The sequence below is a fragment of the Budorcas taxicolor genome, chromosome 8 (genome assembly GCF_023091745.1).
Source record: "Budorcas taxicolor isolate Tak-1 chromosome 8, Takin1.1, whole genome shotgun sequence".
NCBI lineage: Eukaryota > Metazoa > Chordata > Mammalia > Artiodactyla > Bovidae > Budorcas > Budorcas taxicolor.
The window spans coordinates 10,687,232-10,702,966 of NC_068917.1; the positions used below are offsets into that span (position 1 = coordinate 10,687,232).

Sequence of the window (15,735 nt, forward strand, 5' to 3'; positions counted from 1 at the left end):
CATTCCCAGACAGAGCAGGCCGGCACCCTGGAGCCCAGAGCCTCATCTCTGCTGTCCCCCGTGTCCCCAAGTCCGGGCAGGAATCCGAAGAGGGAAGGGGTGATATTATGCAGTGATTATGTCCCCATGACTGTCAGCCAAGGCCAGGCTGTTCCAAGGGTCCTGCTTGGAGCTGGCCTGTGGTGACTGGCTGACAGAGGACGCGTAGCCTTGCGGGGAGAGCTTCAGAGCGGAGAGGACCGGGTGGATGGAGGACCCATGGCCAGACATCGCACTGACCGAGAACGTCTGAAAGTGAAAGGTATAAGATACTATCAGTGGGATCCTTCCTACCGGAGAGGGGAGCCCTGCTCTGTAGCTGTGCCCAGGCTGACTCCCACCCCAGGAAGGGGACCAGAGGACAGGGTCAAAAGACAAGGGTGGGAGAGGTACCATGCCGCACTGCTGGCCCCCTGACCCCTGAGGTATGAGAGGCAAGGGATCCTCCTGACTGACCAGCTGCTTCTGAGCACTGACCCGGTAACTCTGTGACTATTCTGGTTTCTCAGACGCCTTTGATGATTGCATCAGACATTTTCTATAATCTTAGCACCATCAATGTCTATTTTCCAAATAGAAGCCATTCCCCCCTGCCCAGAAGGGGCTCCTGGCTCTCTCGGTCCCACAGGACCAGTTTCTCTTCACTCAGACAGCAGAAAGCTCATTAGGACATGCTCACGTCAAGTACAGGAGGAGAAGAGATCAGTTAATGGGAGACTATGACCAAGTTTGGAGGGATTCTGGTCCCAAATTGGGGAGCTACAGAGGGAAGAGGGTGGAGGAGTAGGGTTGCCATCATATCTGACAGAGGGACATGAGGGTCCCGCTGGCCCATCTCTGGACACATGTGTGAAGCTGGACCTGCAGCCAGCTGTCATTACAATAGCATCCTGCCTGTGACCCCTCATCAACCCCAAGCCTCCCACCCTGCCCGCTGCAGCTTCCACAGGCTAGGAGACAAATCTACCTACCGTCAAGGTCAAGCCACCCTCACTGAGGAGAAAGACTTGCTTAGAAAGCCCCATTCTGCTTCCCACAGCCTGGGATGGGTTCGCCACTTCCCCCAGCGAGCCCACAGTCTAATTCGGGTTGCAGTCATGCTGTGTGCCAGCCCGTCTTCACTGGCCCTGGCACAGGCATTGCTGTTTAGTCACTAAGTCGTGTGTGACTCTTAGCAACTCCCTGGACAGGCTTCTCTGTCCACAGGATTTCCCAGGCAAGAGTACTGGAGTGGGTTGCCATTTCCTTCTCCAGGGGTTCTTCCCAACCTAGGGATCGAACCTGCGTCTTCAGCACTGGCAGGCGTGTTCTTTACCATTAAGCTACCAGGGAAGCATGGCACAGAGTGTATCACAGTGTGTATCCAAATCGTTGCAGCTTGATCAGATATGCTGAAATATACCCCTGTGTGGACAGCCCCTTGCCTCAGCTGGGGGCTTGGCCACCTGGAGTCTACTTTCCCACGGGCAGTACCTGCGACAGGGAGCTGCTGGGCCCGTAGTGGGATGACAGCCCGGGCTCTGTTTTGATGGGGCGCATCTCCTCACTGCTGCTGGCGGCCACACTGCTGGAGCTGCTGGAAGCGCTGGTGGTGGGAGGGAGGCTCTCACTGCCGGAGGGACCTGGAACAAGGCAGAGTCAGGACACCCAGCCCAGGGCCCGGGACACATGGATGGTGGCCCTTGGAGCCAGCTGGGGCAGATCAGCGCTAATGGCTCTGTGTACACTTGCTGGGGAGAGAAGAAGCAGGGCCCTTCATCAGGGCAGGGTGGTTGTTCTCATGATGAAGCAGGAGCAGCAGAATTTCAAGGGAACTTCTTCAGATGACTGGCTCATCCCCCCTTGTCCCAGATCCTTGGGGCCACATATGTCTCAGGATTCAAAACTTTTGGATTTTAAATGGGGCAAGACCTGTATATTATAGAATATCTGTGGCAGGGTCTGGGACAACACCCAGTAATTAAATACATTAATAGTTCTCCAGCAAAATGTGAATACTCACACATGGGATAAATAAAGATTACAAATAGCCTGTGTCAGTTCAGATTACCTCTTGCTGCCAAATCTAGCTCCCTGGGTTTGGAGTTTCTGATGGGGGATCGTACACCTGATCCTCCAGGACTCCACCATGTAAAGAGACGAAGTTCCCAGGGGAAGGTGCTGGACATACACACAGTGTGCAAGGAGGGGGAAAGGCCGAGGACCAGCCATGAGACACTGCATGTTCTAATAATACGTGACTGCCAGAAGGGGCAAGCCACTGTGGAATCTGGAAAAGGAGCACTTCGGTCCTGTTCTCAGTAGTGGAACAGGGAAAGTCATCCGAACTCGTCAGGCCTTACATTAGAAGATAAAATTTCCATCAGATCAGCTGACTTATTTTCTCTGCCCCTGCCACATTTTCCAGTAAAATCTTTGACAGTGGTACTGACTGAGAAGGAAGTGCTCTTTTTTTAGACTTTTTATTTCGTATTAGAGTTTAGTTGATGAACAATGTTGTGATAGTTTCAGGGGGACAGCAAAGGGGCTCAATCATACATATGCATGTGTCCATTCTCCCCCAAACTCCCCTCCCATCCAGGCTGCCACATGACATTGAGCAGAGTCCCCTGTGCTACACAGTGGGTCCTTGTTGGTTATCCATTTTAAATATAGCTGTGTGTACATGTCAGTCAAGCAGGGAATGCTCTTGGTAGGGGACCCAAGTAGTCCTCATCTTGAAATCTAGAAACTGAGAGGCAGAATATATATTGAACAGAATATCCATATTTCCTAAGTGAAGCCACAGGGGTTTTAATCCCAGCTCTACCCATTCACAGCTATGTGACCCTTGTTAAGTCACTGCCCTCTCTGAGCCTCAGCTTGCTCATTAGTAAAATGGGGATCATAAATGGGGTCTAGTGAGGGTCTTTAAGGATCAAGGAGACAGTATTTGTGAAGGAGGTTTATCGAGCACAAAGTACACACAATGTCAATTATACACTAGCTTTCAAATCAATATCCAAATCTAACTGAACACAACTCAAGGCCCCTGTGTTTCTTGACCCCAAAGCGAACCAAAGCGAACCAAAAGGACTTGAGTTCTTGAGTAGCTGCGGCACTAAAGATGGAGGGACTGAGGAATTTCCCTTTTTCCCCCGAGACCAGTCTAGCTGGACCTCCGCGATCTTTGCAACTGGCAAAAATCAGGCCATGACAAGAACTGAGCTTGCTTTAGAAGCTCCCAATACGTTCCAATGCAGTGTTACTTTTGCACTAAGTTATTCATTCTGTCCTCAAAGGCGAGAAATGGACGACGCTATCATTACACCTCTGCAGCCTGGGCTGGCCCACCTGAGCATACACGATGCTCATTCACTCTGAGGGCCACTGAGTTATTCATAGAATTACACAGAGATCTTTTTCTCACCTGCTGGTGTCTTTGATTTGTTAAGGTTCTTGGGCTTCCGTTTTCTGGTTTGAATCCCCTCTTTCCGCATTGCAAGAGGCCTGGGCACCTAGGAGGTTGCAAGTCAACACACATGGTTTTCCAGTTGTACATGATCTGTGACAGTATTTACACAACACACACACACACACACAAATACACACTAGGAAGGCCAGATCTGTACAATTCCGCTACAAACTCTGGGACTGAGTCTAAGTGAATCAGGCCTGGAATTCCTTTTGAGCAAGAAATCAATTCTATTAAAAAGATGAGCTGAACACTTACATTTTGGGATACTGTACTAGACCCTGGGGAAACAGACTTAAAGACACAGTTCCTTGCCTGTAGAGTTCACAGGGTGTTGGGAAAGACAGACAAATAGAAAATAACCAGATTTATAGGTGATGTGGGAAAACAGAAAAATAAAAACACTGAACTCTGCCTTGGATTGGGGGAGGGAAAGTGGCAGACTGGCAGGGTCCTCTTTCTAGTATTTTAAAATAGTGTGCCTTGCCTACATCCGGGTTCTTTCAGGCCTGGCCAACCAAATCGTTCAGTCCCTGGTCTATGCTAGTCTCTCCTATGGGACTAATACAGGCCACACCTGCAAATACCAAAGGAAAAGCCACAACCACTTTTGAGATATGAACATGGAATTGTTAAAGAAAGAAGTGTGGGGGATTCCCTGACAGTCCAGTGGTCACGACTCTGCACTCTCACTACCAAGGGCCCAGGTTCACTCTGTGGTCAGAGAACTAAGCCACCAGAGTGGCTGAGAAATAAAAGGGGGCAGCAGCATACGTGAACTTGAACTGCCTTCCAGTCAACCTAGTCAGATGAGACAGCACCTCCACCTCTGGAGGAAAGCGTCCTTCCCTCCCAGCCCTCCTCCCCTCCGCCCACCTTGAGCCTTCTTGAACACCATCCTGACTTCAGAAGAATCCTGCCCTCATGTGCACCCCCACCCACATTAGTACTATAAAAACATTGTCATAAAATGCACACCACATAAAACTTACCACCTTAAGCATTATTAAATGTATAGTTCAACACTCAAGCATATTCACGCTGCTATGCAACCTTCTCCGCCATTCATCTCCAGAACACTTTCATCTTGCAAAACTGAACTCTCTGCTCATTAAACAGGAACTCCTCATTCTCCTCTCCCCTTACCCCCTGATTGTACTTTCTTGGGGTATCTTTTCCCATATACTAATATGAGTCGGTATACAATCAAATATACCTTTTTCTTTTATGGCTTAAGAGTTTTGAAAATTTGCTGAAGAGTTCTCCTCCCATCCCCAAGGTTATATAACCTCTCCCTCTACATTTTCTTCTAGTATTTTTACTGTCCCTTTTTAAAGAGGTTTTACATTTTATATCTTTAATACACCCAAGTTTATTTTTGGTTTTGGTAGGAGGTAGAGGCCAAGTTTCATTTTTGTGTTCCAGACTGTGTCAGTACAAGCATTCTTAAAAACCTATTCTTTATCCATTGAATTGTTACCTTTGTTATATATCATACTACCACATATACAGACTAGTTTTGAGTCTCCCCATCGGTAAAACAGGAATTAGACTTATGTAGTATTAAAGATGGAAGTGATGTTCCCTAGCAATGTCTCTGCTATGGTCTGAATGTGTATCCTCCTCAAACTGATATGTTCACAAACCTATAATCCAAGGTGACTGTGTTTGGAAGATGATGAGGTCATGAGGTTCAGCCCTGATGAATGGGATTAGTGGCCTTATACAGGAGACCCCACAGCATCCTTGCCCCTTCCACCATGTAAGGACACAGTAAGAAGTCTGCCACCAGACAGGGGGTCCTCCCTTGATCTGGCCTCTGATCTCAGACCTCCAGCTTCTAGAACCACAGAAATTAATTTTTGTTGGTTAAGCTGCTCAGGAGGGCTTCCCTGGTGGCTCAGACAGTAAAGAATCCACTTGGAATGTAGGAGGCCTAGGTTAGATCTCTGGGTAGGGAAGATCCCCTGAAGAAGGGAATGGCTACCCACTCCAGAGAACTTGCCTGGAGAATCTCCCTTGGACAGAGGAGCCTGGCAGGCTCCAGTCCCTGGGGTTGCAAAGAGTCGGACATGACTGAATGACTAACACACACACACACACACACACACACACACACACACACACACGCACACGCATGCGCGCGCGCACACACACACACGCTGCCCCGTGGGCCTCCCGGGGGCTCAGTCAGTAAAGAATCCACCTGCAATGCAGGAGACCCCAGCTGCCCAGGCTATGGCATTGTTTCAGCAGCCTTAATAGACTCTGGACCTTCCAGATTGAAGTGCATGTAAGAAGGAGACAATGAATTATGATCTGTGGGGAAGAAGAGGGATGAGACCCAAGCTGTGGAGTACAGGACGTGGTGTGGAGGGAGCCTTACGCCATGGAGCTTCATGTAGAGGCCGCAGGCATTACACACTGGCTCGCCCTCGGCGTTGCGGCGCCACAGCGTGGTGGTGGTGGTCTGGCAGTTGGCGCAGGAGAGGCCCACTCGGCGCGAGGCAGACTGCAACACAGGAGACAGACCCTTCAGGCCCAGGGCAGGTGCCACGGCATGTGCTTCACCAGGAGCAACCGCGGGGCGGGGCCACGTGAGTCGCAGGCTCGCCGCCACCGCAAGGGATGCTCCGATGCTGCGATGCCCGGATGCTGGGAATCGGGTGCCCCAGCCTTTCACGGGTGCATGGGACCGAGGGCTGGGCTGCCCGAGACAGCAAATCCTGGTCATTCCTGCTGCGTCAGCGACATTATCAGTCACTCACGTCAGGGAAGAGCCCAGCAACCACTGGGCACTGTACGCAGTAAAACTTCTCCCCAAAGTAGAATTAACCTGGGCCTCAGGGGTGGGAGTTGACAATCACTGTATCCCAGAGACTTCAGACACTGACTTCAAGAGAGGGAAGCAAGCACCACGGTTTATCCCCTCTGTTCTTCCTTCCCTAGTATCTGTGAAAGCTATTGATCAAAATTAAATCGTGGTGGAAATGACCAGGAAATTAGGAGCCAAAACTTGCTTCTATCTCCTCCCCAGCCACAGGGCCCAGCACACCCTCACATAATCTTTGGGTTTGTCAGCAGATCAACTGAAAACTGAGGAAGTCACAACATAAAAAGGAAGAGTCAGCCTTCCTCATGGGGTTGACGTGAGCACAGGAGACACACCACACAACGCGGGCAAGGCATAGCCTCACTTTTCACTTCTGCATAATTAAGGGGTTGAACTAAATGGGCTGGACCATCCTCACAGTTCAAACTAACACTGAAGGTGGAAGAAATGACTCTTTGCCACCCATCCAATCCTTCAACCTGCACCTTCTTTGAAAGATAACTTAAAACCCCCAGATTCGAAACCAGGAGCTTCCCACCGAGGCTGAGCCCGAAGCCAGGAACTGAGAGAAGCAGAGACGCAAGCCCCCTGCCCCCTGCCCTGGCCACGCGGCACCAGGCCCTGGCTTACCAGGCGGCGCTGGGGCTTGATGAGGGGCCGGTTGATGCCGTTCATCTTGTGGTAGAGGCCGCAGGCGTTGCACAGGTAGTGTCCTGTCCCGTCCCGCCGCCACAGAGGGGTGGACATGGCCCCACAGTTGACACACTCTCTGCCTTCCGAGAAGTCATCAAACATATCTACTGGGTGGGAAGCAACACAGAGGATTAGCTCTCTGCTTACGCCCGGAAATCTCACATCGGACAACCCAGAGACCACAGTAACAATGGCCTTTCCTTGCAAGGAGGGGCAGACGGGTCACCTTGGGCTGCCATGTTCTTCCTCACTCTGCCCTCACCCTGGAGAACCGGCTCCAAGGCCTGTCCTGGGGAGTGGACATTTTACCGCCGGCATCACAGACACAGCAGGGCTCTCCCTGGTTGTGACAACAGGAAGGGAGGGCGGCAGAAACGACCAGCACCTGGACCTCCCGCTCCTTCAGAGCTGGGGTCTCACCCGACACTGAGCTCCACTCAAGGCCTTCTTTCTCTCTGTTTTCCCTTTCAGAATTGAGATTTCAGTTCCTTTTCAGTAAAAAGATAATAAATATTTACTTCAAGAAAGTTAAATGCTGAAATGTGTAAAAAGAATATAGGAAACACATGTAATCCTATAACTCAAAGATCACCATGTTATTAAGTTTGTTCTATTACATCCTTGGTAATACTTTATATATTGACATAGGTTTGCCTACTTGAGGTCAGGCCATGTCATTTTGAGCCTGTCTTTTCAGTTCATATCAAAGCATTTTCCCATATTAGAAACTCTTCAGAAACTTTAGTCTATATTATTCCATCACAGAAATGCACCACGCTTTATTCTCACTGAATTTTTACTAAGCCATTACCCAGCTTCTGATTTTTGTAGACACAGCTCATTCGGTAAACCACTCTTAGCATTTCTGGTTATTTCTCAGGATATTCCCCTAGATATAGACTTACTGAGCCAAAGGGACTCTCTTTTTTGAAAGCTCTTGAAATTTTCAACTTGTTTGAAATTTTTTTTCAATTTTTCGCTTTCAATTTTCCCTGCATGAGAAGGTTGTAATTCATTTTTCTCATTTCAATATCTGTATGATTATGCTATGTCCAAGTCTGACATTTTTCTTGCTTATTGGAACAAAGAAATAAAGGTGCATATTATGAGCAATGATGCCTTAGAGTGGAACCCATCCACAGGAACGTGGCCATCCCTGCCACTCCCCTGCACTCGATCACATGCCCCTCCCTCCCCCACATGCCCCTCCCTCCCCATCCCCTTTGTCTTCCATAGTCTATAGAAATGTTTGAATATTTACTTATCGATTGATTGATTGACTGATTTGGCCATACTGGGTCTTAGTTGTAGCATGTGGGATCTAGTTCACTGACCAGGGATCAAACTCAAGCTCCCTGCATCGGGAGCTCAAAGTCTTAACCACTGGACCACCAAGGAAGTCCTAATGTCTATAGAATGTAACAACTGACATATTTCACTCATGTCATCCTGCTGAGATAGGTTGGGCCAGTTTTCTTATTCCCTGTTATCTATATAAAGCCTGATTGAGAACTCCCAGAAGTCTCTCTGACTCCACAGTATTGCTTCCTATTTTGACAAATTTTACATACTTTATAATTTTCTGTCCCTAAATACAGCCACTCTGGTGTCCAGATTGTTCTCATCCTACTACGAGAAGCAAGAGTGGATTTTTCTCTAGTTCACGGGGGGACTTGAGGAGGAGGGTAACACCTTTCTCTGCCATCAGGACTTAGCCCCCTTGCCCTGGGGGTTAAGGTCTCACATTCTGCCAGTACTGTGGGCCCACTACCTGCTCTAAGGGAACATGAGCTAAGAGAGAAAAGGATGGTGGGGGGCCCTCCCCTCAAGTCTGGGTACACAAACAGTCATTTGCACCTGCAAACAAGTAACTGTGAGTCAATAGTGTGCAGGTGTGAGGGGCTGTTTGCTCAGTCTGGGGAGCTGAGCACACACAGTCACAAGAGAGGCTATTTTTGCACCCAGGTCACACTGAGAACCCTCCAGCAAGGTCACTGGCCTTCAGAGCCCCACATGTCATGACGACTCCTGTACTCAGCTTTCTTTCCCAAACCTGGGGGAGGCGTCAACAACCTGCACGTCACCCTCCACCCACCACTGCCACCCCATGCTTGCCTGCTTGCCCTGCTGCCCTGGCCCAGCCTTTTGGTGAGAGGGCTGGAAAGGCCAAGGGAGTTCATAAAAGGCCCTCAGACCAAGAAGAGGCGCTTGCAATGTCCTCATTTGTAGAGTGTTTGCAATCAACACTAGATGGCGCTACAGCCTCAAAATACATACTCGTCATTCGTGTCTAACTCTGGACAGAGGGCTTTCCACAACATCTTCCCATTCCAAACCCAGTACAACTCAATTCTTCATCTTTTTTTTTCAGGCCCAAATGGGAAAACGAACTCTTATTTAATTACCATCCAGCTTTCAACATTTTGTGGCCAATCTTGTCTCATGTATACCTCCACCCACTTTCCCCACCTGATTTTTTTTTTAAAGAAACTCTCAGACTTTCTGCCATTTCACTCATAAATATTTCAGAATGTGCCTCTCACAGATAAAGATTCACAGTCTTGTCCTTTTAAAGATGAGCAAACCAACCTCTTTCCTATGTTCCGGTTCATCTAAAGAAGGCTGCACAGAGGTCTCTCAATCCATTCCTCTTTTTTTGGAGGGGACATTCCCTTTTCTCTTCACACTTACTGTTTTACATCCCAGACAAGGAAGGTCTCATCCCAGGAGCCTCCCCAGCAGTTCCAGTCTCTCTGCTGGTTACTAGCCTGACGCGTTGAGAACCCAACAACCAAGGTTTGTGTTAGAAACACCTTCTCACCTGCCACACAGAAGTTTGCACAGTCAAGCAACTATTTTACAGGCTGGGGAAAGGCACTGGAGGTCGGCAAGTATGTATTTGTCACTGACAAATATTTACTGAGTACCTGCTATTTAAGCACTCTGATAGAGGTCATAGGAGCTATGAACACCAATGCCCTGGTTGGGCAAACTGGGCCAGAGTATCAGCAATTAATAACAGTATAAATGAACTCATTTGGGCGATGTATCTTTTAAAAAAAAATGGGGGGGGGGGCTGTGCTGGGTCTTCATCGCTGCACAAGGGCCTTCTCTAGTTGTGGCAAGCGGAGGCTACTCCCTAGTTGCAGTGCTCTGGGTATACAGGGGCTTCTCATCGCGGTGGCCTCTCTTGTTGCTGAACATGAGCTCAGTTGCTCCATGGCATGAGATCGTCTCAGATCAGGGATGGAACCTGTGTGTCCTGCGTTGGCAGGTGGATTCTTTACCACGGGGCCACCAGGGAGGCCCTGGGACACATATCTTAAGCAAGTTGGGTATTATGGTTGCAGAGACCGCTTGTCTAAGGTAGAAGGCGCCGAAGTCTGACCCAGATTGAAGAGTCAGGCATTACAACAGCAGCCAAAAGAAAGCTGTTAAGGACGAGCTTCCTAAAAGCATCGTAAATGTAGCGCATCTGCCTACAACCTACCACACCTCCAAATGGGTAAGGTCTCCAAGTCTTCTACCAGATCTTGTCACCTGACCTACTCAATGGAATGTTACACAAATGTAAATGATTATGACGAAGACAACCTAATGATAGAGAAAAATGCCTTCCTCCCAGGTTAAATAAAAAATGCAACCTGCAAAACACCCTATACACTGTGAGGGCAGCTGAGACCACCAGGAAGGGGCTTCTTAAATTAGGCTAATAAATTGTGTGGCTTGTTCATTTTTCAAAGCATCATTCTGAAATGTTATAATTGCTTAGCTTTTAAATATGATAAAAAAAATAAGAAAACAAAAATTTTTGATCATTTGCAGCAACTCTCACTATGCCATGGGGGAAGGGACCTTTTATTCTCTTACATCTGACACAAGCAGGATCCTGATGGGAAGAAGAAGGGAAAGCAAGTTCAAACACTGCTGCTGAGCTCCCGCTCTGGGGGAGGTGGGAGGCGACAGGCTGGGAGCCCCAAACCAGCACTAACATCTGTGTGAACCTTGGTAACAACCGCCTCACTACATAGACGTGCCCTGGGTGGAACTTCCCGAGGGCAAGTGGGCAGCAGCCTGATTTCTAATGAGGAAGGCCATGGCCATCAAAAGCCCCACCCACCCAGTGCCGGGCATCTTGGGATCTGGACCAACCACCTAGGCAATGGGAATCCAGCTCTCAGAAGTGGGTCAGTGTTACCCCATATTCAGAGGAAAGACTTGTAATAAAAGTTGTAAAGTACTTTGCAAATAAAAGGAAAAAAAAAAAACTCACAACAATGGCTGTAAAGAGGTCTGCAAACACCCAATGAGATAACAGTGATGGGTTATTGTCAGGGCTGGAGGGGTTGGGAGAGAGTGGGAACAACCAGGGAGAAACTGGGAGCTGGGATTTGGGGAGAGGGAACAGATACAAGAGCTAGATTTGGAAATCTGACCTTTTCTCAATTGTAAGGTGTATCGCTCTCAGACTTGACCCAGTTTGAGACTCACAGGCAGACTGAACTTGCAGGCAGGTTGACTGGTCTGGGGCTGCTCCTCACGGGAACTCTTAACTCATGATCATTTTAGCAACCAAAAGCAGAAAATGAATTGAGCCCTCACCCCAGGACCGGGGATTTAACTCCTCACTTCCATCATGCCCAGTTAAAAAAATGTTTTAAAGGAGGGGCACAAACCCAGCTTGGTTTGTTCTGTGTCCAATTTATTAATAGTACGGATATGCCTAGGAATTAAGGCAGACTACGCCCACCCAAGTGCCTGCAAGAAAAATGTGGGCCAGGAGGTTGAAGGATCCCACCCTGACTTCCCCCATGGCTAGCTGACGCAAACACGGGCTGGGAGCTGACCTCTCCCAGCCGGCTCCATCAATCTTGGGGAACCCACCCACAGGCTGGCCAGCAAGTCAGGGCTGGGAGAGGGGCTGATGGGAGAGGAAGAGAGGGGAGGTGGTGGGGGAGAAGTGAGAGGACTCAGAGACCGGGATCACAGTTGGCAGCATCCACTGGGTACTGCGAGAAAGCTGTTTTGTCTCCCTATAGACAGAGAGAGCAAGCTCAGGCTGATGGACTTGGCCACGTTCATGCCAGCCGCTGGGTTGGAGCAGCAAAGCTGGCTCTGCTCTGCTGCAAAGGTGCCCCTCATGCCTTCCCTCTTTAGGGGGGCTACCACTTGCTGGGTCTTGAGCCAGAGCTGGGAGGGAAGAGACCCTCCTCTCCCCCAGTCCTCAGATGCTGAGTGCACCAGGTGCCTGTGCTTCTGGTGGGGGCACCAGAGCCCAGATACCTGCCGTGTGTGTGTGTCCGCTCTGCCTGCCTTTGAAGCAAGTGCTGGACATAGAGATATACTAGGCAAAGCATAAAACGTGGAAGTGTTAGTTGCTCAGTCGTCTCCAAGTCTTTCTGACCCCAAGAACTGTAGCCCACCAGGCTCTTCTGTCCATGGCAAGAATTCTCCAGGCAAGAATACTGGAGTGGGTTGCCATTCCCTTCTCCAGAGGATCTTTTCCACCCAGGTCTCTTGCATTGTAGACAGATTCTTTACTGTCTGAGCCACCAGGGAAGCCCATATCAGGCAAAACTGGGGCAAAAATCTCTGCCCTAAGTTGTCTTGATCTAGCTGGGGATGCACAACTCAAAGCAAATAATTTTATTAAATGCGACAAATTGCCATGAAGCCTGGGTTTCATCACCAAGCCCCACCCCTCATGCCCACCCCCAGCACATCCTCAGCTGTCCCAGGGTCACTCTGCAGTCTATCTGGGGAGGGAAGACACACAAACACAATGGAAATTACCCATGCCCAGAGCACTAATTCAGTGGTGCAAAATCAAGGCCAGAGTGGGTGCGAGGCCAGGCCGGGTGAACAGAGTGGAGGGGCTGCCCAGAGATGGGACAGAGCCAAAGGGGCTTCAGGACGTCCAGCCCCACTCAGACGTCCCCTGCTGAAGCCCAGCCCCGAGTCCCATCCAAAGTTCAGCGGACACTGTGCTTGGATTTCCCGACAGGCCAGGCTCTGTCCCTGGGCTGGCGCCTCGGTTTGAGGCACGAGCAGCAAACAAATCCCAAGGTTTTTGGGCAGCGACTGAGCCTTTGGTCTTCTGGGCTTCGTCAGGCCCGGCCGGTGACAGGCAGCTGGGCGGGGAGGGCAGACACAGCTCAGGCAGCGACCGGCTGGCTGGCAGGATTAGAGCACCTATTTTGGAAGCTCCTGCTAAACAGAAGCGGTTCCTGCTGGGCCGGGCTGGAGCTGCCCTGCGGAGCGGGAGCTGGGGGCCTGCCTCTGAGTGCCCGGCAGGGCACGTGGGAGATGCACAGAGAGTACCCACTGCATCCCAACCCTGACCCACGAGGGGTGGGATAGCTTTAGAACTTTACAAACAAGGAAGCTGAGAAGAATCTGCGTGAAACATGAGACCCACTACATTTCTTTTTTTTTCTTTCCTTTCTTCCTACTTTTTTTTGCCACACCATGTGGCTTATAGGATCTTAGCTCCTGGACCAGGGATCGAACCCATGTCCCCTGCAGTGGAAGCACAGAGCCGTAACCACTGGACCCCCAGGGAAGTCCCTGAACTACATTTCTTAATATCGACTGAGCGATATGAGAGACCTTTAAACTTTTCTTCAGATGAATATTGTAATTGTACTGGAAATAGATGTCCACCAACACACATACACACTCCAGTAGCATTTACCGAGGAGCCTGGCTTTGGACTTGAGTTGAGAGTTAAAGAATGAGTCAGGTTAAGAAAATAATCACAAGTAAGCAAGGACATCCTGAAAGGACATCATGCTGCCAAGAATTAATACCACCTCATATGCTTTGGCCACCTGATGTGAAGAACTGACTAACTGGAAAAGACCCTGATGCTGGGAAAGATTGAAGGCAGGAGGAGAGGGGGATGACAAAGGACGAGATGGATGGAATCAGCGACTCGATGGACTTGAGTTTGAGCAAGCTCTGGGAGTTGGTGATGGACAGGGAGGCCCGGCATGCTGCAGTCCATGGAGTTGCAAAGGGTCAGACACAACTGAGGGACTGAACTGAATATGTTAAGAAAAATGACACGTCACACAGAGAAAGACTTTGTGGGGCAACCAGTGATGACACAGAAGCAGCTGTGGGAAGAGACAAGCCTTTCCATTCTGTGGACCAACTGATCCTTTCTTGAAGCTCCACAAGCTCCCAAGCATCTGCCTCCATTCCTGTTTGGTCTGCATTCACAGCAGGGACAGAGTGGGAGGGAGGCCCGAAAGAGGTATGTTAGTGAGGTTCAGAGAAGTTAAGTCTTGTCCAGTAAATAGAGGAGCTCAGATTTCAACCCAGACAGACTGGCCAGTCTCTTAACTGTGGGCCCAGAGTTCCACCAGGTCCTGCCGGCAGATGGATGGCTTGACCATCTTGCCGGGGGCCTGATTCTCCTCCCAGTAGCAGACAGTGATTTTTGAACATGAGCAATTCAAAAATCACTATGTGCAAGGCAGTTGTGACATGACATGTTAGCAGCAAGGACCACAAGAAGTCCAGCACCGACGTATGCCTGCTTACCCAGCTCACCTGCATCACAGAAGCATCTCAAGGCACGTGCGTTTCAATGCCGTTCAGCACACCAGCTTGGGAAATGCCTCCTGGCCTGCCTCTTTGTGACCCTCAAGAGTGTCCAGGTATAGGGATATAATTAGAGTGTAAAGATTTCCCCATGACTGAAGGGGTAGTCACTGACGTGGGAGAAATTTCTGGGAGCGTTAGGTTTGTATTTGTTTACTTGGCTGGGTCTTTGCTGCTGTGCGAGTTTCCCTCTAGTTTCGGTGCGGGGGCTGCTGTCTAGTTGCAGTGCTCAGGCCTCTCACCGCGGCGGTTGCTCTGGTTTCGGAACACGGGCTCTAGGGCGCAAGGGCTCACCTAGCTGCGGTACACGGGCTCAGCAGTTGTCTCCTGGGCCCTGGAGCACAAGCTCAGTAGTTACAGCTCGTGGGCTCAGGTGCTCCATGGCCTGCGGGATCTTCCTGGATCAGGAATCAAACCTGCACGTCCTGCACTGGCAGGTGGGTTCTTCACCACTGAGCAACCAGGGAAGCCCTCTGGGTGCTTTAGAACTCACAGTTGATCCTTGGTGAGCATGATGTCCTGAGCCTCCCGCACTGTGCACGGTTAAGTCCATGGAGGATACAGACCGCCTCATGATTATCCGCAGCACTAGGTTCTGAGCATATTACTTTGCTTGCTGTATCTATAAGCAAAACACATGTAGACTCCTGGGAGAGGGTCCCCATAACCCCTTTCTACGTGTGATGCACAGGCTTGGGAAACTGTCTTCAAAGTAGACAAATAAACAAAGAAAGAGACACTCAAAAGATTGTGTTGTGTTTTAATTTCGATTTTAAAACTCTTCCTAATGTTGATATTTTATCCTTCTAACAACAAATGTTTTTACAAACACTGTTTTGCCAAGTGGTCTCCTGGTCCTCTGTGGGCTCCCCCCTCCCCACATCCTGTCTATTTTTACCCAGTGGGTGAGCTGCCCAGAGGCTTCCCCAAGGGGCCTGGGGAAGAACCCTGCAGACAAGAGTGAGGACTAGCCTGGGTCTCTGTCAGCTGCGGCATCCAAGAGACACCCTGTCCTGCAGCCCCCCCGCCTCTAAACCTGGAACCAGCAGCTCCTCCTCTTTGCACCACCCCCCGCCCACTCCATTGGACTGGCTAGGATACCACATAA

General features: G+C 49.7%; 1 protein-coding gene across 1 annotated transcript in view; it reads right to left on the reverse strand.

The window, feature by feature from the left end:
* Nucleotides 1-105: 105 nt before the first annotated feature.
* The window catches only part of GATA4 (GATA binding protein 4), a 47,743-nt gene continuing 32,113 nt past the window's right edge, over nucleotides 106-15,735 (reverse strand). Inside the window, exons 2-6 of the mRNA XM_052645309.1 lie at nucleotides 6,957-7,126; nucleotides 5,880-6,005; nucleotides 3,449-3,536; nucleotides 1,513-1,661; nucleotides 106-288 (exon numbers count right to left, since the gene is read on the reverse strand). Coding sequence (XP_052501269.1) covers nucleotides 106-288; nucleotides 1,513-1,661; nucleotides 3,449-3,536; nucleotides 5,880-6,005; nucleotides 6,957-7,126 — 716 coding nt within the window. The remainder of the gene's footprint in view (nucleotides 289-1,512; nucleotides 1,662-3,448; nucleotides 3,537-5,879; nucleotides 6,006-6,956; nucleotides 7,127-15,735) is intronic.